This window comes from Gobio gobio, assembly GCF_949357685.1.
Source record: "Gobio gobio genome assembly, chromosome: 20".
Lineage (NCBI taxonomy): Eukaryota > Metazoa > Chordata > Actinopteri > Cypriniformes > Gobionidae > Gobio > Gobio gobio.
The window spans coordinates 29704308-29732243 of record NC_137113.1 but is presented as its reverse complement, the minus strand read 5'-3'; the positions used below and the strand labels follow the sequence as shown (position 1 = coordinate 29732243).

General features: G+C 39.0%; 1 protein-coding gene across 1 annotated transcript in view; it reads left to right on the top strand.

Moving 5' to 3' along the window:
- LOC307116923 (LIM and SH3 domain protein 1-like) overlaps positions 1-27936 on the top strand; it is a 161958-nt gene that overhangs the window by 42315 nt on the left and 91707 nt on the right. Inside the window, exon 2 of the mRNA XM_079801443.1 lies at positions 15996-16090. Within this exon, the coding sequence (XP_079657569.1) occupies positions 15996-16090 (95 nt within the window). The remainder of the gene's footprint in view (positions 1-15995; positions 16091-27936) is intronic.

The following is a 27936-nucleotide window of genomic DNA, read 5'->3' as shown; positions in this document are numbered from 1 at the left end:
TTAAAGACCTATTAAGGTGATTTTAGGCAAAATAGCTTTAAAATGATAAATACAGTCAATAATAATGATTTAATGATTTATCACTTTCAACCAATAGGTGGCACAGTTACGAAATTGATTTGGTGTGGTCAGAATAAGGGAACAATGACACATGCAAAGATTGGTGTCAATATATCAAAGCAGAGTGTCAATATAGTGTCATTGCAGAGATATAGCCTCAAGAGGCCTTTTCATTATAAGTATGGACCACATGGCGGTGCTGTTTTGAAACCGTTTAAGCAGCTTAAAGAAATGGTGATGATGGCCAATTTCAAGTTTCGTAATGATACACCAATTCATTTGTGAAGCATAGCATTTTATATCATAAAACTGCATTGTAGTCAATGGGAATTTCATGTTTTGTTCTATTATAGCGCCACCAAGTGGCACAATCCTATCATTTTTTTAATGTGTCCTTGGAGTGAGCCCATACATGTCTGTGTCAATTTTGGTGAAAATATCTTGTTTAGTTTTGGAGTTATATACATTTATATGAAAAAACACATGAAAAATGACTGACACCTGACTTTGATTGGATTTTACACCCCCTTACTATCAATATTTTGACATTTGGGCATTATCAACTAGCTATCGACCTATGTTTCCGAACTTCTGATGCTGGTTTCGTCTCGATCGGACTAGCGGTTTCGAAGATATCAGCTAATGTTTTTAAAGTGCTAAATTACAACGCTGCACAAATAATACGCCGAAACCTGGCAAGTCTGGTATCGTTGGACTTGGCGAGGATTCAGGAGACAAAAAAAGTTACTCTCATGAAAATAAGTCAATCTCACCTAAAGTTATAAGCATTTGAAAAAAAAAATTCTCCACTAGGTGGCGCTACTTCGAAACTTCTTGGGCTCATTCAGGGCACCGTGTTGATGACCCAAACCGAGTTTCGTAACAATCCGTTCATGTGTTCATAAAATACAGCATTATAGCACATAATTCAAAATGGCCGACAGCCAAAATGGCCGATATGGTAAAATTGAATATCAGACGACTCGGCATGCCGTCCTGAATGTAACGAGACCACTTTTATGATTTTTGGACAAACAGTTCAGAAGTTATAAGCAAAAATAGCAATTTTTCGTATCTCCGGACCAGTGGGTGGCGCTGCGCCGAAACGCTGTATGTTGCCTCAAGTCATGCTTGTGATGACATGTACCAAGTTTGGTTTGAATACGATAAAGCGTTGCGGAGATATTGCCTTAAGAGTGTTTTTGCAACCGCTATGTAAAATTTGTTTGCGCGTTTATCGCAAATGATTTGATGAATCAACTTGATTTGCAAGATTTTTTGTCAGCATGGTCTGAAGATGATCTGGTTCAATTTTCGTGCAAATCGGATGAACCGTCTAGGACGAGTTCGTAAAAGTAGGTTTTTCGGAAAATTCAAAATGGCGGGAAATTTTTTATGACGGAAAATGACGTCATAGGGTGCAATGGAATCGTCTTGAGCCAAGGAATCAGAGGAAAAAAGAATTTTGTTTCTAGCCCTTATGGTTCAAAAGTTATTTGCATAAACATGAGTCAAATTTTGGACTGATGGTGGCGCTAGAGGGATTGAGTTTGAGACTCCAAATTTGCTACGGTGACATTTCAGACTGTCCTCTATTAGTGTGCCAAATTTCACAACTTTTTACCATACGGTTCTATGGGCTGCCATAGACTTCGTGGCGGAAGAAGAAGAAGAAGAAGATGAATAATAAATATAGCTGCAAGCAGCAATACCGGGGCCAAGCGCAAAGAAGAAGACAAGACATGCCAAAATGGCTGGCAGTGTCAGATCAACTGGAGCAATGAGCAATTAATCACGTTTTAAGATGATTTTAAGCAAAAGGCTGAAAATGCATTGTAGTCTGAGAGTGTCAGACCAACTGCAACAATTAACAATTATACAGTTTACGAAGATTAGGCAAAATGGCTGAAATATCATATATTGAGTCACTGATAATGTAAGTTAATGGTTTATCACTTTTGACCAATAGGTGGCACAGATACGAAATTGATGTGGTGTGGTCAGAATAAGGGAACAATGACACATGCAAAGTTTGATGCCAATATGTCAAAGCATTGCAGAGATACAGCCTCAAGAGTAATTTTGGCATAATGGCTCAACTTCGTCGCTGCGGTTTACAAAAACAGTTTCATCTATTGATGCAAAATCCCTAACTTTTTTTTGACACAGTCTGAAGATGATACGATTTGATTTTGGTAGAAATTGGACAAACGGTCTAGGATGAGTTTGAAAAAGTAGGTTTTGATCAAATAAGAATATTGAGGACAGTATGTTTGACCAAATATGGTAAAATTAGTATCTATATTCTCGGCATAAGCCAATAAATGTATTATGACCAGTTTCATTAAACTAGGCTAATTTAATCAAAAGTTATTAGCATTTTTGTAAATTTTGTTATAACCTTTGACCACAAGGTGGCACTGCCCCAAAACTTTTTGAGTACCTTCAAAGCATGGTGCGGAAGACATACCACATTTCATAACGATAGACTAATGCGTTTGTATTTTAGCACATAATTCAAAATGGCCGACAGCCAAAATGGCCGATATGGTAAAATTGAATATCAGACGACTCGGCATGCCGTCCTGAATCTAATGAGACAACTTTTATGATTTTTGGACAAACGGTTAAAAAAATGATAAAAGCAAAAATATCCATTCTTTGTATCTCCGGACCAGTAGGTGGCACTGCGCCGAAACGCAGCATGTTGCCTCAGGTCATGCTTGTGATGACATGTACCAAGATTGGTTTGAATACGATAAAGCATTGCGGAGATATTGCCTTATGAGTGTTTTTGCAACCGCTACGCAAAATTTGTGTGCGCGTTTATCGAAAACGATTAGACAAATCAACTTGATTTGCAAGATTTTTTGTCAGCATGGTCTGAAGATGATATGGTTCAATTTCTGTGCAAATCGGACAAACCGTCTAGGACGAGTTCGCAAAAGTAGGTTTTTTGGAAAATTAAAAATGGCGGGGAAATTATCATGACCGAAAATGACGTCATAGGGTGCAATTGAATCGGTATGAGCCAATGAATGTATTATGACCAGTTTCATTAAACTAAGCTAATTTAATCAAAAGTTATTAGCATTTTTGTAAATTTTGTTATAACCTTTGACCACAAGGTGGCACTGCCCCAACACTTTTTGAGTACCTTCAAAGCATGGTGCGGAAGACACATACCAAGTTTCATAACGATAGACTAATGAGTTTGTAAAATATAGCATTTTAGCACATAATTCAAAATGGCCGAAAGCCAAAATGGCCGATATGGTAAAATTGAATATGCAAGTTGAATATGCAAGTGCAAATAATTGTGGTGGTGCAAACTTTTTTTTCATTTCTACAAATTGTAATTACTGTGCCTGCTGTGAGCTGATACACTGACTGAACCACCATTCTATAATTAACAAATTCAACTTCATCTTCACACTCTAAACTTTAAAGCAGGCTTTAGGTTGTTTAATTAGTTACTTCCTTTCACTGTGCTTTGTGCACATGACAGAGAGCTAAATGCAGCACGCAAAATGTAAATCCACATCTCGGCGGACATGTCGTGGACGACCAACACCTCCAGCCTGGTCAAGAAGGCTCACCAGCACCTCTTCTTCCTGAGGACACTGAGGAAGAATCAGCTCTCCTCGGCTATCCTGGTGAACTTCTATCGCTGCCCAATAGAAAGCATCCTGACCAACTGTGTGGCAGTATGGTATGGGAGCTGCTCTGTTGCGGAGCGCAAGGCACTGCAGCGGGTGGTGAAAACTGCCCAGCGCATCACAGGGACTCCACTACCTGCCATCGAGCACATCCAGAGGAAACTCTGTCTGCATCGAGCTCGCAGCATCCTCAAGGACTCCTCTCACCCAGCCCACAGACTGTTTTCTCTCCTGCCCTCCGGCAGGCGTTTCAGGATCCACCGGACCAGGACCAGCAGACTTAAGAACAGTTTTTTCCCCAGAGCTGTCTCTTTACTGAACTCAAACCCCAGCTGATCCACTTCCCTCATAAACTGCTAACTCTCCTACCTCACACCTACATTCACTTTGTTATTTGCACTACCGACTGTTTATTACAGTAACAACTGTTTACTTATGCATTTTGCACTAAAATACCTTAACTGGATTATGCTCATTTGCACTGCCGACTGTTATTTACAGTACCTACTGTTTACATTTGCATTTTGCACCATACTTCTAACTGTAATATGCAATCACTTTCCACTGCACTTTTACACTTTCTTGGATAGCTTCTGTCCATAATTTATTGCACTAACTTAATCCACTGCTATATTCCTCGTTTAGCCTAACATATCATTGTATAACTCTATCTGTAAAATTCTGTTTATAGTAATAGCCATCTGTATATTATATTCATAGTACATATTCACCTGTAAATTCTGTTTATAGCAATATAGCCATCTGTATATTTATTCACTGTACATATTCACCTGTAAATTCTGTTCTGTTTATAGTAATAACCATCTCTCTATTTATATATATTTATATATATTCAGTACATTTCCATGTCCTGCACTTATGCAACCTTTGTATATCCTGCACTTGCTGCTATTGCACTTCTGGTTAGACCTAAACTGCATTTCGTTGCCTTGTACTTGTGTAATGACAATAAAGTTGAATCTAATCTAAAGAGCTGAAAGAATTTTACTTGCCCGACCAGACATAAGTAGTCTGATTAACTGTTGAATAACAAACATAACTAAAGAATAACCAAAACGCAATAATGATTCAGATTGTATTTAATTTAGTGTAAGTGATAGTGGATAATAATGTATGTAGGGCCTACTATAATGTTACTGACGGTAACAAGGTTGCCCTGTTGAGGCTGGTGCAGCCTCTCAAGGAGAAATTAAAACAAATCAACAGCACACACAAAGATTGAAAATGTGATAGTTTCATATAGTGTTAATTTTGTCACCTATTTTTTATTCAGTCTTAGTCTTAGTCTTGTGCCAAATGTCCTTGTTAGTTTTAGTCATATTTAGTCATTTAGATATCTTTTTTTGTTAGTCAAGTTTTAGTCGACTAAAAGTCTCGTCATTTTAGTCTAGTTTTAGTCAAAAAACAACTCAAGGTATCTTAGTCAAGTTTTAGTCTACTAAAAGTCTCGTCATTTTAGTCTAGTTTTAGTCAAAGGAAAACTCTGCATACAACCTGCATAATGTATGTGCCACAACACCACAGCTAACTGGATGATTTACAGTGTAGATGCCTAAAATCAGCATTAGCTTATGAGACGATGGGCACAAATATTGATTTCGATCTTGATTCAGTATGAATTACATATGTATAGGCCTATAGCCTACTGTACATATAAGGAAAACAAGTTTGCCTTTTAGCACTATTTTAAACTTTTTTGGGGGTTATATTATATTTGCTTGCATTCACTATTCACTATTATTAACATCTTAAAATGTAACAAATAAGTAAGCAGTTATAATCTGCAATACTTTTTTGAGCAACTAGACTACATGTATATTTATTAAAGAGCCATACAGGCACCAGTAAAGGCATTACAAGTGAAACTTTTTATTGTTCCAGCCACAAAATGGCTCTAATTTGCCTCTTTGCATTGGAATTCTCTATTTTAACCTTGATTAATACACTAATTGTAATATAAATAATACAAATATTAGAAGAAAAATGTTTTAAGTGGTCATTAATGGACCATAAGTATTGCACAAATAGTACCAAAAGATCACCTCCAAATATTCAATAAATATTATTGAACTAAAATATAGGCTATTTATTTAAAAAAATTGTTAAGATGTACGGTCACATTTGACCATCAATGAGTATAAGTGTGACTTAATTAGAATACCTGAGGGCTAAATACAAGAAAAACATTAACATTAATGTTAACAATGTTGCATCTCCACTACCACTCTCCATAATAAAATGATACTGTAAATGTGGCTGACGTAATAATTAATGCACACTATATGCTGTAGGCTACTGTTTACCAAAAATTGATGCAAACACCTGTGTAGTGAAGCTGTTGTGTAACTTGCGCGGCTGTTGTGTAACTTGCGCAGAAGTATTGAGCGCTCCGTGAACCACGTGACTGACCGCGCGCGCCGCAGCTAGATGACAGGAGGAGAATGAGAGAGACCTGTAGCCTACTCGAGCAACAGCGCGAACTCTTTCGGAATATTTTGAACTGCTGAATTTTCATCTCATGATGAAAAAGTAGAGACGATTGTAGACGAAAATGAAGAGAGATTTTATCTTAGTTTTTATTTTATGCAAAACATTTTAGTCTCGTCCTTTTTCGTCAACAATAGTGCATGTTAATTTAGTCTTAGTCGGCGTTTTTGGACATTGATGCAGTCTCGTCATCGTCTCGTCTTCGTCAGGGAAAAAAAGGTTGTTGACGAACATATTTAGTCTCGTCTCGTCTGACGAAATTAACACTAGTTTCATACAACAGTTTAATAAACAGTTCAAATGAAGTGAATTACATTTTAGACACAATATGTACTTGTTCTTTTTCAGCAGAAAAAAATAGTTAGAAACAAATCACAGCAGCATGTCATGACAGCACCTTATCATTAGTGATTACCCTTTCATAAACAACTGCCTCATTCAATGAATCAGCCGTTTGAACAAATCGTTTGAATAAATGACTCAATGACTCACCCATTAAGATGGTCACCTTCCGCCACCTACTGGATGTTTATGTTCATGTGTAAATTATTTAATTTGATTGGCAACAGCCCTATAGTTAATAATTATTCTAATAGACACTTTTATTCTAATTCTTTTAATGTATTGATTAAATTAAAGAATTGAAAATAAAAATGCATTTAATAACATTAGAGGGGAATGGCCTTCATAAAAAATGGTGAGAATATTGATTAAAAAAATGGTATTTATAAAATAAACATTATATTTTCATCACACACAGACACACACAAACACACAATATATATATATAAACATGTTAGTTGTGGTAATCCTACATTTTTGCTGGTGCTCCTAAATTTTTAATTGGGAGCACTAATGCTACCAAGTAAAAAAAAAAATATTTCAAACACTGACTAATATTAATTATACATGTATTAATATACAATACTAACACAAAAGTGTTTGACATGCTTAATGAAATATAATAACAATCTAAATGAAACATATTAGTCGAGAAGACAAAGTCTTCTTGACTAATATGAAAAATGCATTGTATGTGTCAATATGTCATTGCAAAAATTTAGCCTCAAGAGGCCTTTTCAATATAAGAATGGACCACATGCGGTGCTGTTTTGAAACCGTTTAAGCAGCTTAAAGGCATGGTGCTGATGGCATATACCAAGTTTCGTAATGATACACCAATTCATTTGTAAAGCATAGCATTTTATATCATAATACTGCATTGTAGTCAATGGGAATTTCATGTTTTGTTCTATTATAGCGCCACCAAGTGGCACAATCCTACCATTTTTTTTACGTGTCCTCGTAGTGAGCCCATACATGTCTGTATCAATTTTGGTGAAAATATCTCATTTGGTTTTGGAGTTATAGACATTTATATGAAAAAACACATGAAAAATGACTGACACCTGACTTTGATTGGATTTTACACCCCCTTACTATCAATATTTTGACATTTGGGCATTATTGTATATTTATCGACCTATGTTTTCGAACTTCTGATGCTGGTTTCGTCTCGATCGGACTAGCGGTTTCGAAGATATCAGCTAATGTTTTTAAAGTGCTAAATTACAACGCTGCACAAATAATACGCCGAAACCTGGCAAGTCTGGTATCGTTGGACTCGGCAAGGATTCAGGAGACAAAAAAAGTTACTCTCATGAAAATAAGTCAATCTCACCTAAAGTTATAAGCATTTGAAAAAAAAAAATCTCCACTAGGTGGCGCTGTTTCGAAACTTCTTGGGCTCATTCAGGGCACCGTGTTGATGACCCATACCGAGTTTCGTAACAATCCGTTCATGTGTTCATAAAATACAGCATTTTAGCACATAATTCAAAATGGCCGACAGCCAAAATGGCCGATATGGTAAAATTGAATATCAGACGACTCGGCATGCCGTCCTGAATGTAACGAGACCACTTTTATGATTTTTGGACAAACAGTTCAGAAGTTATAAGCAAAAATTACAAATTTTCGTATCTCCGGACCAGTAGGTGGCGCTGCGCCGAAACGCTGTATGTTGCCTCAAGTTATGCTTGTGATGACATGTACCAAGTTTGGTTTGAATACAATAAAGCGTTGCGGAGATATTGCCTTAAGTGTGTTTTTGCAACCGCTACGTAAAATTTGTTTGCGCGTTTATCGCAAATGATTTGACGAATCAACTCGATTTGCAAGTTTTTTTGTCAGCATGGTCTGAAGATGATCTGGTTCAATTTTCGTGCAAATCGGATGAACCGTCTAGGACGAGTTCGTAAAAGTAGGTTTTTCGGAAAATTAAAAATGGCGGGAAAATTTTTATGACGGAAAATGACGTCATATGGTGCAATCGAATCGTCTTGAGCCAAGGAATCAGGGGAAAAAAGAATTTTGTTTGTAGCCCTTATGGTTCAAAAGTTATTAGCATAAACATGAGTCACATTTTGGACTGATGGTGGCGCTAGAGGGATTGAGTTAGAGACTCCAAACTTGCTATGGAGACACTTGAGACCGTCCTCTATAAGTGAGCCAAATTTCATAACTTTTTACCATACGGTTCTATGGGCTGCCATAGACTTCGTGGCGGAAGAAGAAGAAGAAGAAGATGAAATATAGCTGCAAGCAGCAATACCGGGGCCAAGCGCAAAGAAGAAGACAAGACATAGCAAAATGGCTGGCAGTGTCAGATCAACTGGAGCAATGAGCAATTAATCACGTTTTAAGATGATTTTAAGCAAAAGGCTGAAAATGCATTGTAGTCTGAGAGTGTCAGACCAACTGCAACAATTAACAATTATACAGTTAGGCAGATTAGGCAAAATGGCTGAAATATCATATATTGAGTCACTGATAATGTAAGTTAATGGTTTATCACTTTTGACCAATAGGTGGCACAGATACGAAATTGATGTGGTGTGGTCAGAATAAGGGAACAATGACACATGCAAAGTTTGATGCCAATATGTCAAAGCATTGCAGAGATACAGCCTCAAGAGTAATTTTGGCATAATGGCTCAACTTCGTCGCTGCGGTTTACAAAAACGGTTTCATCTATTGATGCAAAATCCCTAACTTTTTGTTGACACAGTCTGAAGATGATACGATTAGATTTTGGTGGAAATTGGACAAACGGTCTAGGATGAGTTTGAAAAAGTAGGTTTTGATCAAATAAGAACATTGAGGACAGGATGTTTGACCAAATATGGAAAAATTAGTATCTCTGTTCTCGGCATGAGCCAATGACTGGATTATGACCAGTTTCATTAAACTAGGCTAATTTAATCAAAAGTTATTAGCATGTTTGTAAATTTTGTTATAACCTCTGACCACAAGGTGGCACTGCCCCAAAACGTTTTGAGTACCTTCAAAGCATGGTGCGGAAGACATGATTTTTGGACAAACAGTTCAAAAGTTATAAGCAAAAATAGCAATTTTTTGTATCTCCGGACCAGTAGGTGGCGCTTGCCCGAAACGCTGCATGTTGCTTCAGGTCATGCTTGTGATGACATATACCAAGATTGGTTTGAATACGATAAAGCGTTGTGGAGATATAGCCTTATGAGTGTTTTTGCAACCGCTACGCAAAATTTGTGTGCGCGTTTATCGAAAACGATTTGACAAATCAACTTGATTTGCAAGATTTTTTGTCAGCATGGTCTGAAGATGATATGGTTCAATTTCTGTGCAAATCGGACAAACCGTCTAGGACGAGTTCGCAAAAGTAGGTTTTTTGGAAAATTAAAAATGGCGGGGAAATTATCATGACCGAAAATGACATCATAGGTTGCAATTGAATCGGCATGAGCCAATGACTCTATTATGACCAGTTTCAATATACTAGGCTAATTTAATCAAAAGTTATTAGCATTTTTGTCAAGTTTGTTATATCTTTTGACCACAAGGTGGCACTGCCCTAAAACTTTTTGAGTACCTTCAGGGCATAGCATGGAAGTCACATACCGAGTTTAGTAACAATATACTAATGCATTTGTAAAATATAGCATTTTTTGACAAAATTCAAAATGGCCGACAGCCAAAATGGCCGATATGGTAAAATTGAATATCAGACGACTCGGCATGCCGTCCTGAATGTAACGAGACCACTTTTATGATTTTTGGACAAACAGTTCAGAAGTTATAAGCAAAAATAGCAATTTTTCGTATCTCCGGACCAGTAGGTGGCGCTGCGCCGAAACGCTGTATGTTGCCTCAAGTCATGCTTGTGATGACATGTACCAAGTTTGGTTTGAATACGATAAAGCGTTGCGGAGATATTGCCTTAAGTGTGTTTTTGCAACCGCTACGTAAAATTTGTTTGCGCGTTTATCGCAAATAATTTGACGAATCAACTTGATTTGCAAGATTTTTTGTCAGCATGGTCTGAAGATGATCTGGTTCAATTTTCGTGCAAATCGGATGAACCGTCTAGGACGAGTTCGCAAAAGTAGGTTTTTCGGAAAATTCAAAATGGCGGGAAAATTTTTATGACGGAAAATGACGTCATAGGGTGCAATCGAATTGTCTTGAGCCAACAAATCAGAGGAAAAAAGAATTTTGTTTCTAGCCCTTATGGTTCAAAAGTTATTAGCATAAACATGAGTCAAATTTTGGACTGATGGTGGCGCTAGAGGGATTGAGTTTGAGACTCCAAATTTGCTACGGTGACATTTCAGACTGTCCTCTATTAGTGTGCCAAATTTCACAACTTTTTACCATACGGTTCTATGGGCTGCCATAGACTTCGTGGCGGAAGAAGAAGAAGATGAATAATAAATATAGCTGCAAGCAGCAATACCGGGGCCAAGCGCAAAGAAGAAGACAAGACATGCCAAAATGGCTGGCAGTGTCAGATCAACTGGAGCAATGAGCAATTAATCTCGTTTTAAGATGATTTTAGGCAAAAGGCTGAAAAATGCATTGTAGTCTGAGAGTGTCAGACCAACTGCAACAATTAACAATTATACAGTTTAAGAAGATTAGGCAAAATGGCTGAAATATCATATATAGAGTCACTGATAATATAAGTTAATGGTTTATCACTTTTGACCAATAGGTGGCACAGTTACGAAATTGATGTGCTGTGGTCAGAATAAGGGAACAATGACACATGCAAAGTTTGATGCCAATATGTCAAAGCATTGCAGAGATACAGCCTCAAGAGTCATTTTGGCATCATGGCTCAATTTCGTCGCTGCGGTTTACAAAAATGGTTTCATCTATTGATGCAAAATCCCTAACTTTTTGTTGACACAGTCTGAAGATGATACGATTCGATTTTGGTGGAAATTGGATAAACGGTCTAGGATGAGTTTGAAAAAGTAGGTTTTGATCAAATAAGAACATTGAGGACAGGATGTTTGACCAAATATGGCAAAATTAGTATCTATGTTCTCGGCATGAGCCAATAAATGTATTATGACCAGTTTCATTAAACTAGGCTAATATAATCAAAAGTTATTAGCATGTTTATAAATTTTGTTATAACCTCTGACCACAAGGTGGCACTGCCCCAAAACTTTTTGAGTACCTTCAAAGCATGGTGCGGAAGACCCATACCAAGTTTCGTAACGATAGACTAATGCGTTTGTAAAATATAGTATTTTAGCACATAATTCAAAATAGCCGAGAGCCAAAATGGCCGATATGGTAAAATTGAATATCAGACAACTCTGAATACCGTCCTGAATCTAACGAGACAACTTTTATGATTTTTGGACAAACAGTTCAAAAGTTATAAGCAAAAACAGCCATTTTTTGTATCTCCGGACCAGTAGGTGGCGCTGCGCCGAAACACTGCATGTTGCCTCAAGTCATGCTTGTGATGACATGTACCAAGTTTGGATTGAATACGATAAAGCATTGTAGAGATATTGCCTTATGAGTGTTTTTGCAACCGCTACGTAAAATTTGTGTGCACGTTTATCAAAAATGATTTGACGAATCAACTTGATTTGCAAGATTTTTTGTCAGCATGGTCTGAAGATGATCTGGTTCAATTTTCGTGCAAATCGGACAAACCGTCTAGGACGAGTTCGCAAAAGTAGGTTTTTTGGAAAATTAAATATGGCGGGGAAATTATCATAACCGAAAATGACATCATAGGGTGCAATTGAATCGGCATGAGCCAATGAATGTATTATGACCAGTTTCATTATACTAAGCTAATTAAATCAAAAGTTATTAGCATTTTTGTCAAGTTTGTTATAACTTTTGACCACAAGGTGGCACTGCCCCAAAACTTTTTGAGTACCTTCAGGGCATGGAGTGGAAGTCACATACCGAGTTTAGTAACAATACACTAATGCATTTGTAAAATATAGCATTTTAGCACATAATTCAAAATGGCCGACAGCCAAAATGGGCGATATGGTAAAATTGAATATCAGACGACTCGGCATGCCGTCTTGAATCTAACGAGACCACTTTTATGATTTTTGGACAAACGGTTCAAAAGTTATAAGCAAAAACAGCCATTTTTTGTATCTCCGGACCAGTAGGTGGCGCTGCGCCGAAACACTGCATGTTGCCTCAAGTCATGCTTGTGATGACATGTACCAAGTTTGGTTTGAATACGATAAAGCGTTGCGGAGATATTGCCTTAAGAGTGCTTTTGCAACCGCTACGTAAAATTTGTTTGCGCGTTTATCGCAAATGATTTGACGAATCAACTTGATTTGCAAGATTTTTTGTCAGCATGGTCTGAAGATGATCTGGTTCAATTTTCGTGCAAATCGGATGAACCGTCTAGGACGAGTTCGCAAAAGTAGGTTTTTCGGTTAATTAAAAATGGCGGGAAAATTATTATGACGGAAAATGACGTCATAGGGTGCAATTGAATCGTCTTGAGCCAAGGAATCAGAGGAAAAAAGAATTTTGTTTCTAGCCCTTATGGTTCAAAAGTTATTAGCATAAACATGAGTCTAATTTTGGACTGATGGTGGCGCTAGAGGGATTGAGTTAGAGACTCAAAATTTGCTATGGTAACATTTCAGACTGTCCTCTATTAGTGTGCCAAATTTCACAACTTTTTACCATACGGTTCTATGGGCTGCCATAGACTTCGTGGCGGAAGAAGAAGAAGATGAATAATAATAATAATAGGAACGGGAACGGTTTCAATAGGTGCCTTCGCACCTTCGGTGCTTGGCCCCTAATAATAATAATAATAGGAACGGGAACGGTTTCAATAGGTGCCTTCGCACCTTCGGTGCTTGGCCCCTAATAATAAGAACGGGAACGGTTTCAATAGGTGCCTTCGCACCTTCGGTGCTTGGCCCCTAATAATAATAGGAACGGGAACGGTTTCAATAGGTGCCTTCGCACCTTCGGTGCTTGGCCCCTAATAATAAGAACGGGAACGGTTTCAATAGGTGCCTTCGCACCTTCGGTGCTTGGCCCCTAATAATAATAATAAGAACGGGAACGGTTTCAATAGGTGCCTTCGCACCTTCGGTGCTTGGCCCCTAATAATAAGAACGGGAACGGTTTCAATAGGTGCCTTCGCACCTTCGGTGCTTGGCCCCTAATAATAAGAACGGGAACGGTTTCAATAGGTGCCTTCGCACCTTCGGTGCTTGGCCCCTAAAAACACACAGCAGAACCACAGCGCATCTGATATGACGCTGGTGAATTTAGGGACCGTCTCTAAAGTTACATACAACATTGGTAACGTTATACACGTTTCTGACTTCAATAGCATTTGAAGAGAATGACAGTCATAAAACTGACTGTAAAGTGTTCATTTAGGTGTCAGATATGATACACACATTTTGATATTTAATCAAATAAACTGTCAAATCATATGGAAATATGGATATGCATTATTACACTAGGATACTGTTTGGGCTCTTACACAAAATATGCTAGATTTAAATGCATCATTGCTGAACACTGATGAGAATATTGCTTGAGAATATATTTACAGAGATAATATTAGAGATTATATTTACGACAAATTATTATTTATGCATTATGCGTTGCTATTGATGACGGCTATTATAAGGAAGGAAATCCCACAGAATCTAGCTTAAAAAAAGTGCAAAGAGCTGCTTTAGTTATTTGTTGTTTGTTGATTTTCAAATATAAAACTTGAAATGTTTTAAGTGTGTGCATCGGCTCTTTTTGAACACTTTCATCTCATTTGAAGAAAACCGTGATAATATTGATAACCGTGATAATTTGGGTCACTATTATCGTGATGTGAAATTTCCATACCGTTTCATCCCTAGTCCACATCAACAACTGTGTTTATATGCGGGTTTATAAAAGGAGACGTTTCATCCATTGAAGGTACCAGAGATCGAGAACCCATAAAATGTACCACTATGTCCATAACCCAATACAATTTAGTTTCAGATCTAATATATTTATAGTATTAACTATATATATATATTTTTTATATTATTATTTAATTGTACACATACTGTTCAAAAGTTTGGGGCCAATAATTTTTGTTGTTGTTGAAAGAATCAAAACTTTTTATAAGCAACGTTTCGGTCTCATGACCTTCATCAGGCATATACAAACATTACTCAAACTCCATCACATTTAAAAAGATAACGTGATGGAGTTTGAGTAATATTTGTACAGTATATGCCTGATGAAGGTCATGAGACCGAAACATTGCTAATAAAAAGTTTTGATTTCTTTTGCAAGAATCGCTAGTGTGCGGGATTTCCTTTAACTTTTGAGATTTTGAGATTTTTTTTTATCCTCTTTCTTGCGCACCGACCTATCTATTACCAACAGGTGTGCGATGGTAATTGTCAATAATTTTTTTTGAAAGAATAAATTCTTTTATTATGCAAGGATGCATTAAATTGATTAAAATGTGACAGTAAATAATTACCCTTTTTTAGGATTGCGATATGCAGTTAGAAAATAAATTGCCTGAAGAAGAGCAAAGTTGAAGTAAAATTATGCATGACTTTCTGGCTGTAGATGAGTAGTGTGGTCTTAGCGACTACATTGCTAACAATACCATATTATTGGGATTCCAAATGTCTCAAATTTGAAAGGCTTGTGTTTATCTATAGGACCACTTCCTCTGCAGTGTCCTGGATTCTGGAAAAACTGCAGAGGACATGCTGGTTTATTAATGTCTTTGTGCTGGCGTTCATCTGTCAATGTGGTTTTATGTCAGCCATTTCAGTGATGACATTGAGAATTGGATGCCCTTTAGCATCCTATGTTTGTCATTGAACAAAAACGGTGTGGAAGAATTTAGCAAATGGAAAGACTTGTATTAAATGCCACTGATGTAGAAATAATAGGTCTTAGACTAAGAAAGTCTTATAAAATGCAGTAAAACCAGTAGGATCAGTCTGAATGTTTTCCCATTAGATAGTTAGGCAAATACGGAGGTCAAAGTTTATAACAGCGAGGTGAGCTATTCAGGTATTGTTGAATACAGAGGCCATGGTTTAAATAGAGTCTTTATTTGCCACACAACTGGGGTTGGTGGAATTTGTTAAACAACAATGCATAACATCACCATTTTAAGATACTGGGAAAGTTCCCCTGGAGCAACTTGGGGGGTAAATGCCTCACTCAAAAGCGCAATTGTAATAGCTTGTTTTGTACTTAAAATATTTTAGTTACCTGATCATTAACCACAAGGCTACACAATTACAATCTAGAGATAAGCATCTCTTTTAAACTAGTGATTTCTCTGTAAGAGTCTACTCTTAGCCTATAAGTATGTTTCCTCAAATTGATTCCACCCTTCTCAACATTCTAGTTAAACTCAATAAATATGCCTTTTCTCTGTTGTTCTTTCTTTTTCAGTATTGGCACAAAGGATGTTTCAGCTGTGAGGTCTGCAAAATGACTCTGAATATGAAGAACTACAAAGGTTTTGACAAGAAACCCTACTGCAGCCAGTAAGTAAAAAAAAAATCTCCTGAAATACCTGACTGAAATTGCAGCCCTGAGTCCATGACTTGATGCTCATTTTTTTGTTTGGAACTATTAAAGGTGAACTATGTAAGATTTTTGCAGTAAAATATCCAAAAACCACTAGGCCAGTGTTATATATTTTGTTCAGTTGAGTACTTAGAATATCCCAAATGTTTCCAACTATTTGTAAATCGTGAGAAATTGCTATTTTAAACAAGGAACCGGGACGTGTGAGCTATGTGTTTGAGGGAGTATCTGCGTTACCGGTTTTATTCTGCAGAAACGCTTTACTCTCACTGCAGTGTGAACAAGTGTCATAACAGCCACAGAGCGAATGTCATAACTTCCTTTTCAACACACTCAGATGTGTCTGATACGATAAACAGAGTTGTGTTACCTCATACTCATGACTGGAAAAGAGGAAGTGGCGCCGGCGACCGTGCCCTAATAACAGTCCCGCTCTTCAATGGCTCCTGCGGCCTTGCTCAGCTCCACAACACTCGTTCCTGCTCTGCTTCATACTACAGTAATGTTAATAATCGCATACATGAACATGATTTCTGCCTGAGTCATATCCTGACTCTTTTCCACCGGCTGTGAGCTGAAGACCACATGTCCCAAGATTCTGCGCTCAAACGTGGCGTCATCAAACTACGCCTTTGTTTTGAACAGGCGACCTCTAGTGGACGGAAAAGTTACATAGTGTAGCTTTAATTTATTCAGAAATGCATAAAAAATGCAATTCATATTAGAGATCATAGAGACCGATTGATCGATTTTGCTGATTAATCAGCACTGATAACCGATTGCTGGAACAATATCATGTTTTTATCCCATTAAAAAGTAATTCATTTGTTGACTACATACTGCATTAGTCGAGAACAGCAGTACATTTGCCGTTGAGGCTGAAAGGACGCTAACATTAATAGTACCTCAAGTGGTTAAAACAATGTGACAAAAACACACGCAAAGTCCAACTCAAATGTTTAAAGTTACGATTATTTCCATCTATTTGCATTAGTTTATATCCAGCTGGTCGCTTTTATGCATTCGTTTTGCAGCAAAGTTGCATATTTAAAGCTAGTGACATAAGAAAGCAAACTGTATTGTCATGCAGCCAACAGAAACATAAACAAATCAGAAATGCATTCTATTTCAGTATTTTTTTTTATCATCACTGTAATACATAATTTGTTATTTTGATTAGATAATCAAGTGCTCTAAAATAGAAGCAAATAAAGTGTAAGAATTGGGGGGTTTTGGGGGGGGGTCTTCTGGTGCCCCCCTCAGCACTTGGTGCCCTATGCGCAGCGTGTGATGCCTGGTGGGAGCGGCGGCGGTTCATGGCAGAGCTCTGTTTGGGACCATTTTACAGCTAGAGTGACACCTTAATCTTGACACCTTAATCTTCACAACTTGCAACACAGACTGCCTTGCTAAAACACACATATGTAGTAAATGCGGAATGGATAAAAATAGCTCACAAAATAAGAGGACTTGAATAAGCCCATTAATGGTGTGTTTGAGTCATGCTTTTAACAAACTATTTATTTCCTCTTTCCATATTGTGAATAATAAATGTGTATTTTAATTTGCTTGTTACACAATGTAGCCTAACTTATTGTTATAATTATTTGAAGTAGCCAACTTTGGCATTGCATTTTTTTTATTGTTTGCCTGCTGGAGGTACGCGATTACATTGTGTGCAGTGATGTTGACATTTAAGCTAGCCGGTGAGAGAAAATGGCACTATCAAAGAGTCTAAAGAGGAAAGTCCACAGCGAAAATAGGGCATACAAAGAAGAATGGAAAGACAACTGCGTTCATCCTACCCGGTTTTGTGAATGCAAAGCCGGTGTGTCTCATCTGCAACGAAGTTGTCGCTGTTTGTAAAGAATATAATATCAGACGGCACCATGAAACGAAGCATGGCACCTTTTTTTTTTGCTGGTTGTCTTGTCAATATTGATACATTTTGATAAAAAGCAAGCTCTGAGCGGTGCGCGAACCCGGGTATTTCTGCATGGGAGTCGGACTCTCTAACAAGGAGGCTAAAGTCTGTGACCTCTGATGTCAGTCACTGTTACAGTCACAGCAGTGAGATTTACCTGCACAGCTGTCACAAGCTGGCCTCCGTTACACTATCATGACAGATCTATTTCAGCACCAGCCGCTATCAAAATCTGGCTGCGGGCACACTCGTGCAAATATTATTGCTGGCGGACCACTGATGTACAGGTTGAAAAGCAACGGTCCTAGTACTGAGCCTTGAGGTACTCCATACTGAATTTGAGATCAGTATGACATCTCTTCATTTACTGCTACCAACTGATAACGGTCAGATAAGTATATGATTGCAATTCCACTAATGCCAGCATAATTTGAGAGTCTATTCAAAGATCCTGTAACAACCACAATCGGATGATAAGAGCGAATAATTTGTAACTCTAATGAGAGCAGTCTCAGTACTATGATATGGTCTAAATCCTGACTGGAAATACTCGCAGATACCATTTCTTCTTAAAAAGGAACATAGTTCTGAGGATACTGACTTTTCTAGTATTTTTGACAGTAAGGGTAGATTTGAGATCGGCCTGTAATTGTAGGGATGGAACGATTACCGGTTTCACTATAAACCATGGTAAAATGCAGCGGCAGCAAATCTAATTTGCCGCAAGTGTAGTCTAACAACTCTTGGTAGACCTGCGAGCTGGAAAAACCAAACTCTGATCAGGCCAATCACATCGTGTATAGAGTCGGTGGGCGGGCTTAACATACTGACGACATGTCACGGCAGAGTTGACAGTTTTGCTACAAGTTAAGACTTGTTTAAGCACACCGAATTACATCCGTCTCATGAATGAATACTGATGTTTCTTTCAGCGAATGAAACATATTATTGATCAACAGGTAGCTATGCTTGTTAGATGCAGCTAAAGTTTAGATGAATGACATCAATCTGACTATAATTTCTAAGGCCTTTACACTGTCGAAAGGGGAGCATCACCCAAATCTATATCTATATAACACTGTACTGAGATTCCATCATCAGAAACAGGTTAAACACGACTGCAAGAGGTATTTTTTTTTTACCAAAGCAGACAAATCAATTCTGGTACAATTTATATGCTGCTGAGCTGAGATTCCATCTTCTTCCGCTTATCCGGGGCCGGGTCGCGGGGGCAACAGTCTTGCAGAGACGCCCAGACTTCCCTCTCCCTAGCCACTTCCTCCAGCTTTTCCGGGGGAACCCCGAGGCGTTCTCAGGCCAGCCGGGAGACACAATCCCTCCAGCGTGTCCTAGGTCTTCCCCGGGGCCTCCTCCCGGTGGGACGTGCCTGGAAAACCTCCCTGGGAAGGCGTCCAGGAGGCATCCGAAATAGATGCCCGAGCCACCTCAGCTGGCTCCTCTCGATGTGGAGGAGCAACGGCTCTACTCTGAGTTCCTCCCGAGTGACTGAGCTCCTCACCCTATCCCTAAGGGAGTGCCCAGCCACCCTACGGAGAAAGCTCATTTCGGCCGCCTGTATTCGGGATCTTGTCCTTTCGGTCTTGACCCACAGCTCATGACCATAGGTGAGAGTAGGAACGTAGATTGACCGGTAAATCGAGAGCTTTGCCTTACAGCTCAGCTCCTTCTTTACCATCTCCTGTTCCATCCTTCCCTCACTCGTGAACAAGACCCCAAGTTACCTGAACTCCTCCACTTGAGGCAGGAACTCTCCACCAACCTGAAGTGGGCAATTCACCCTTTTCCGACTGAGAACCATGGCCTCAGACTTGGAGGTGCTGATTCTCATCCCAGCCGCTTCACACTCGGCTGCAAACCGTCCCAGTGCACGCTGAAGGTCCTGGTCTGAGGAGGTCAACACGACAACATCATTTTTTGAGCTGAGATTTTGTCAAAACAGTCTTACGCTTTAATACTGAAATTTGAGTCTCTTTTCTAAAGTCAGAGTAGCCTTATGCTGATACCAATTGACACATGTTAAGATGTGTTAAGACTCTTTCTGTTACAGTAGAGATGTCAATTCAAGGTATCGTTTTATCTGCATCTAACAAGCCAGCACTCGCGATCTGCATACATATCAAATGTAATGTCATGTGTCATAATTATCAAAATCAAACCTTTAGGTGGACAGGGGTTTAAGCGAACGCTCGGCCATGCTAGCTCACTGGCGCATGCGCTATCTGGGTTTAACGTTTCCTTTGACAAGCCATTGTCGTGTAAACCAATGCGCAGCAGTGCCAAATCAAATAGTGTATAGAGGGTTTCAACGGCAACAACATAAACAAACGTTACTGTGCATGCACGCTTTTGTGGCCCAAACTTAACTTCCGGTAGACGTCCGCAAAGAATCAACAACAACAGAGGCTGCGTTATCTTTCTTATGCGCTATCATCTTTCATTTTAATTGGGCAGCATTATCTTAATTTACATGTTTTTATTGTTTCAGCATGTTTATTATAAATAATCTCCCATTTCTGTCTGCAATATAGAGTGGGGGAAACCCTTAAAGGGTTGGTTACCCAAAAATGTAAATTCATACATTAATTACTCACCCTCATGTCGACCCCAAACCGTAAGACCGTAGAGAAGAAGAGAAATATCTTAAGTTGTGTTCCGAAGATGAACGAAGGTCTTACAGTTTTGGAACGACATGAGGGAGAGTAATAATGAAAAAATTAATTAATTAAAATTTTTGGGTGAACTAACCCTTTAAAGACCGTGTAATGTAGTTTTCTGTACAGTATCTAGTGCTTGCACGCTCGCCTTCAATCATGCAATGCATCGGAATAACATGTTTCTTTGTTTCAGAATAAGAATAATGTTGGGAAATTTAACTTGTAGATAAAGTACCCTATTTGAGATTGATTGTATATGAATACATTACAAAAAATCCCCTGCTCAATGGGCACTGCCATTAATACAAAGCGAAAGTTGTTTTGCACTCCGTGATAAAGGCACATTTAAATATTTTGCGGGAAACATAAATCCAATCAGTTATTCAGATGGCGACAACTTGATGTGAACAAATTTATGTAAACGCGCTGTGTCCTGATTGACTGATGATCCCAGTGATCGCATGTTAATGCCAAGTGTAAACGCAGCCAGAATAAGTTACCTCTAGAGTTATTTCTGATAACAAGCAAAATAAATAACAAGTAAATTACATGCGTTAGATGCTGCTCTCGTATGCAGGCAGACTGGATATTTATTAAGCATTTAAGGCTTTTTGGTGAGTCGCACACACTGTTTTTGCGCTGGTGTCATATTCTCTCTTCTTGATCGTTAATATTTATATCATGTTATCCAAGAATAGTACGTCAAAAATGTGTTTCTACTGGGTAGTGTGCCATAATATCCCCTTGCCAGACCGTTAAACAAACACAGACCGGAAGTTAACTTCGGGCAAGGCGCGTAACTGTGGCAACGCGCGTGCGTCCGATGAAACCGTCTATATCAAGGGTCTGTAAGTTTCCATGCTGTGTCTAGGCTGTTGACATGTGAGGCTTACACAGTCATTGAAGATTTCTCTTTCAACAGTCCAATTCAAATTTCACTAATGCAGGCTTTTGTGTTTCTGTGAACACGTTAGGGATGAAACGATTACCGGGTTCACGATAAACCACGATAAGATTTAGTGACGGTTAGTAATATCGTATACAATTTTATTATCATTAAAACCGTGTGTGATTATCACGATTGTGAAAACTCGCGGTTAAATCATGTCCAGTCAGCGTCAGTCTGGTGCAGCGCGCAGCTGTTTTTGAATGAGAAGAAATGGCAGAAGGCAGTGACAGCGCCGGGAGATTTTTCAGACTTCTAAAAGGACCTAATCTGAGGTGTGGTCATATTTTGGCTTTTACAAAAGTCCTGAGGGAAACTTAATCTAAGATGGTCACCTTGTCTGCAGAACATGCCAGAAGTAAGTCACTGTAATGGGGAAAACACTTCAAAACTACGAACGCAAGGCAAGTGGACTTTGACCTCAATACCAAAACTACGTCTGGCAAATTATAACGTGAAGCGAACAAACAAATTCAGACAAGACTAGGGTGACATTTAAGGGATAATAATCAGGGCTTGACATTAACAACCGCCATTTGCGGGTGTAACATTATTTCGGCTGCACACTAGTCACTCTGGCTGTAGAACTTATTGTAGTCTTCTCAAAAGCCATCTGTTATAATCGCGTTGCGCATTATAACCACTTACACGTGTTTCTATTGAGTTTATGAATGCTATGTCTCATAATCAGAGGCGTTCAGATTAGCCAGTTTTGTTCAGAGCGTGCGCCGCTCTCACTCGCTCAAATCTGCACTCAAAGCAGAGATAAACGTGCGATGTATGCATGAGATTCACTCATCATACAGTGGATGACTGTTTTTGTTCTATTTCAGCAGCGAAAATGGTTTAAAAAAACACAGCAGAACCACAGCGCATCTGATATGACTGGCATAACGCTGGCGAATTTAGGGACCGTCTCTAAAGTTACATACAACATTGGTAACGTTACACGTTTCAAACTTCAGCATTTGAAGAGAATGACAGTCATAAAACTGACTGTAAAGTGATAATTTAGGTGTAAGGTATGATGCACACATTTTGATATTTAATAAAATAAACTGTCAAATCTTATGGAAATATGGATATGCATTATTTCACTTGGATACTGTTTGGGCTCTAACACAAAATATGCTAGATTTAAATGCATCATTGCTGAACACTGATGAGAATATTGCTTGAGAATATATTTACAGAGATAATATTAGATATTATATTTACGACAAATTATTATTTATGCGTTATGCGTTGCTATTGACGACGGCCATTAAGGAAGGAAATCCCACAGAATCTAGCTTAAAAAAGTGCTTAGAGCTGCTTTAGTTATTTGTTGAATTTCAAATATAAAACTTGTTGAAATGTTTTAAGTGTGTGCATCTCTTCTTTTTGAACACTTTCATCTCGTTTGAACAAAACCGTGATAATATTGATAACCGGGATAATTTGGGTCACTATAATCGTGATGTTAAATTTCCATACCGTTTCATCCCTAGAACACGTTTACATCTACTTGGAAATTATGCCCTACGCTGACTAGGAACTTTCTTACAGGGTGTCTTGCATTGTGGCCATGCTGGGTGCCTTCTGGTGCCCACTTTGGCTTGTGTGTTTCAAAGTTCAAAGTGATTGGGGTTTTGAGAACCCCTTCGGAGGGGGCCCTTGTGTTCCTTAAAGGCCTTCTTTGTCAAGTCACATGCATGGCATTGTGTGCGGGCAGGCTGGTGTCAGAGGAGAACGTTCTTGAAGCTGGTGTCCTCCTTCCGATCCAGGTTTGTCTGTAGTAGAAACATAGGAAATTTCATGTTGTGGTCTCCTGCAAGCTTTGGTGTGAATGCAGGGATGTGTCTGTCCATTTGCTTGAGGTTTTCACGTGTCATTTCAGGGTTTTTCTGAATTAATAATTTTTCTTCTGCGGCTGCAGAGGCTTTCAGGAAACTGGCTGGTTAAGCAGTTAAGTTCTTTTCGGACCACACCACATCGAGCTTGTCTCCTAATGCTGCAGGATTGCTGAGTCAGTGTTTGGACTTCAGCTTCTGGCTGCATGCCGATGGCCTCCAAGGGCCTCAGCTTTAGTGTCTTTTCTCTTTAAGGTCCACATTGGTTGTTTTAACAGAGTCTTTGTGTGAAACAGTTCTCTTTCGAGGTCTTGTACAGTGGAGTTATCCAGCTGCTCTTGGTGCCCAGCAGCTGTCAGAGCCTCCTGAAGATCAGTGATCTCCTCCGGTCGCTCCCTTCTGTCAGCATCCTTACATGTGTGTTGTGTCTTCTCATGCTGAGCAGGGGTTGGTTCTCTGTGGTACTCTGTGACTTGCAGCATCAGTACGTTTTCCTCCCTTTTGAGGCCTGTGGGAGTGTGGCCGAGGAGACTATGATGCTGGTCAAGTCTTTGTAGCTCAGCCTGGGTGTCTGGTGTCCACTTGTGTTGCAGTTTCGCCGGTCCTTTCTCTGCCGTTGCTGGCTGCTTTAGGCTGAAGGGGGTCAATCACACGCTCTGCCGGGTCTACAGGGGTTCCTGGTGGTGGCAGGGCTGGATGTCTGAGGCATACTGGCACACTTTGTGGGACACGAGAGAGATGGCAAAGGCAAATGCAAGTTTGTACAGAGCTGGTAAGGTAACTGTGTAGGAGAATGGCTACGGGGGCTGTGTGAATGGTTATGTGAGTCGCTTAAGGTGTGAATAGCTGGAATAGATTTTGTGTTGGTAAACACAAAATGATGAATTTGAGTATATTTGTTGAGGGGCTATAAGCAGTCAGCTAATGACCGGGCTGTAAGATGGTTCTTCTGACAGGTTCTGACACGCGAGTGACAGAAAATAAACTTAAATAAAACCATAAGAGGAGATCAGAAAGGGAAAGTAAAGGAAGAAGGGAGTGTTTTATCTATTTAGTTTTAACTAGGAGATACGGCTAAGCATTAAAGAAACAACAGTTGCTAGAACTATTGTAATCTTATGCAGAGAAGGAAGATGGTGCTGGTAAGGTAACTAAAATAAGGTAAAAGTAAAGAAGACTTTCCTAATAGCTTCTAGAAACTAAAAGGAAAGGCATGTAAACAGGTGAACGTAATTACATTTTAAATGTAATTAGATTCAACTTAGCTGAATAAGGATATAAATGAAATACAATAAGAATAGAGGAGGGATAAAGGTGAAATTAGAATTTCCTTATAGCTCTAGAAAACTAAAAGGAAAGGTAAATAGAAAAGTTGATTTTATTAAATTAGAAATTTAATCAAATTCAACTTAGCTGAATAGGGACATTCAGACTAAACAAAGTATGTCAAGTCAAGTCAAGTCAACTTTATTTATATAGCGCTTTTAACAATGTAGATTGTGTCAAAGCAGCTTTACAGTGTTAAACAGGAAAATAATGCAGCATAATTTTATTCAGCTGTATAGCCATTCTGGAAAAAACGCTGATGTCATCAGTTCATTTCAATTATCATACAGTGATAGTGTGGGCTTTAGATCAATAATTCGATCAGTAATTTAGTTTAAATGGTTAATTTAGTTTATTATTTAGATTTATTTCGATGTTTAGTTGAAAAATTTAGTGTCCCCAACTGAGCACGCCAAGCCAGAGGCAACAGTGGCAAGGAAACCAAAACCCCATTAGGTGACCTAATGGTGAAAAATAAACCTTGGGAGAAACCAGGCTCAGTCGGGGTGCCAGTTCTCCTCTGGCCAATTAACAAACAGCGTATTATTATTATTATTCTGGCAGCTTTACAGCTCGGAGGTCATAATAGATCAGAATATTCGAGGAACCGGGGGCAACATGCTGGAGACGGGTTTATTGAGGATGATGTTGATTAAATAATTATTAAAGTGCAATATTCGAATGATCGGAGGCAACACGCTGGAGAGTCAGAGTATATGAGTAGTTCCAGTAGTCGGTACAATACCACAATTTTTTTTTTAAATAAATGTTTTATTATATATGATGATAATCATAAGTAAATAATACATAAACATGTAAAGGCTGTATGCTGTTTAAAAGTAAACATTGTTTATAAATGAAAGATCAAGTGAAAAATAAGCAACCATTAATAATTATATAATTAATATTATTTATTTCATAATTATTATTATTAGTAGAGACGTATTATTATTACATAGAGACGTAGCTAAATTTACTGTAGGCTACAATCTGTAGTCAATCTCTTCACGTTAAACCGAACTTTTATTTTGACGGGTTGCCATGATTACCAGTGTCTGTGTTCATGATGATATGACAGTGGGTGCGCGTCTCAGTCATTCAGCTCCCTAGTTCAGTCAGGGCTCAGATCAGGGATCAGCCCATTGACTCATGTCCTGATCAGTGCCCTGACTACTGAACCAGGAGCAGAATGAGACGCAGCCAGTTTTCTCAAATGAAACGGTAAATTCTCATGAAGTGACGGTTTATGCGTTCGTGTCGGCAGAGACTACAAGAGCGAGTGCGCGCGCGGCGCTCGTCATCCACACAGACGCAGAACATGCAGGAGTAATATTTAAATAGTATTTTACAGTTTATTATTTACAGACACTAGTATATATTCGGCTTCAGTCTGGAGTCCTGCGCTTAAATGAACACGGAAGCGACTGAACGCAGCTGCTATGGTGAGCTATTTTTAAAACAGACCCGCGGGCAACTCGTGTGGTCCTTGCGGGCGACTCATGTTGTTGACCCCTGAGTCTAAGTCGTCGCTTTCCTTCTTCTTTTTAAACCCAAAGTGCTTCCACACATCTGCTTTTAAGCATGAAGGCGCTGGATTTATATTCGCCGCCATTTTTTTGAATCTCCTCGCTCTGACTCCGTCAACAAGAAGAGGTAGACGTCGGCGTTTTTGTAAAGTTAGTAGTAACTTGCTCTACAGCGATACTAGCGGCTGGCTGACCAAATCGCTCTTCCTTCAACGCAAATGGGGGTAAACACGGGGATTTGAATGAGATTTATGTATCAATACTCGCGGCTTAAAAATCGATAATTTCTTGGGAGAAAAAATATCGATTTATATCGCAGAATCGATAAAATTGCCCAGCCCTACTGGAGACGGGTTTATTATACATATCGATTTAAGTATTATTTAATTGTAATATTCGAACAATCTGAGTCAACACGCCGGAGACGGGTTTATTGAGATGCCGTGTCGATGAGGCAGTTGCAGGGGGAGTCTAATCACGGTCTCTGCAGACACTTCGGGGTCCTGTGTTGGTCTTCTCTGGGCGCAGGTCCACCATCTGAACTGGATATGGCCCGGATCCAGCTGACTGCAGTAAACCTCGGGATAAAACAGAGAGACTATCATTAGCATAGATGCCATTCTTCTGATGAGTACATCAGGTGTTATGGGAAGTGTTCCCGGTTCCGGCTGACCTAGTTAATGCAGCCTAACAATCATTTCATTGAAAAAGTGTTTTATGTGTTTTATGTTTCATGTAAATTAAATGAAAATAAAAAAAATATAGAGGAGGGATAAAGGTGGAATTAGAATTCCCTTATGGCACTAGAAAACTAAAAGGAAAGGTAAATAGAAAAGTGGATTTAATTAAATTTCAAATTTCATCAAATTCAACTTAGCTGAATAGGGAAATTCAGGCTAAACAAAAGTAAGTCAAATAAAAAAAAATGGAGGAGGAATAAGGTCGGAGTAGAACAAACACAAAGCAAGAGCACACTGGCTTAAACCAGTGATGGGTGCTTTTGAGGCCTCGGGGTCTTGTGAAGCTTCGAGACTCTTGCATATCATTTGTCTTGAATAAGTGATTCAAAGCGCGTATCAAATTGTTAAAGGGGTGGTAAACAACGATTTCACTATTCTAACTTTAGCTAGCGTGTAATGTTGCTGCTTGAGCATAAACAACATCTGCAAAGTTACAACGTTCAAAGTTTAAAGCAAAGGGAGATATTTGCTTTTAAAGAAATCAGTTTCTAAGAACTACAGCAAACGGCCAGTAGGCGACTACAGACATTCCTCCAGGGTTGGTGACATCAACAGGCTCAATATTTACATAAACCCCTCCTCCGAGAATATTAAATAAGGGGGGGGGGGGCATTTTGTATCGCGGCGCTGTTGTGGTTAGTAGGCTGGAGTGTTGTTGCCGCGATGCAGAGGAAACGCTGTTATTTTCATCCGGATTGCAGGTCTGGGGTACTTGCTCTGTTCAGCCTTCCTTGGGACGGGGGTGCGTTGCAGAGCGTTTAACATACAGCATGTTATATGCACGTGTGTTTGAGTCAGCGGGGAATCAGGCGCGCGCAGGGCTCCCTGCAGCAC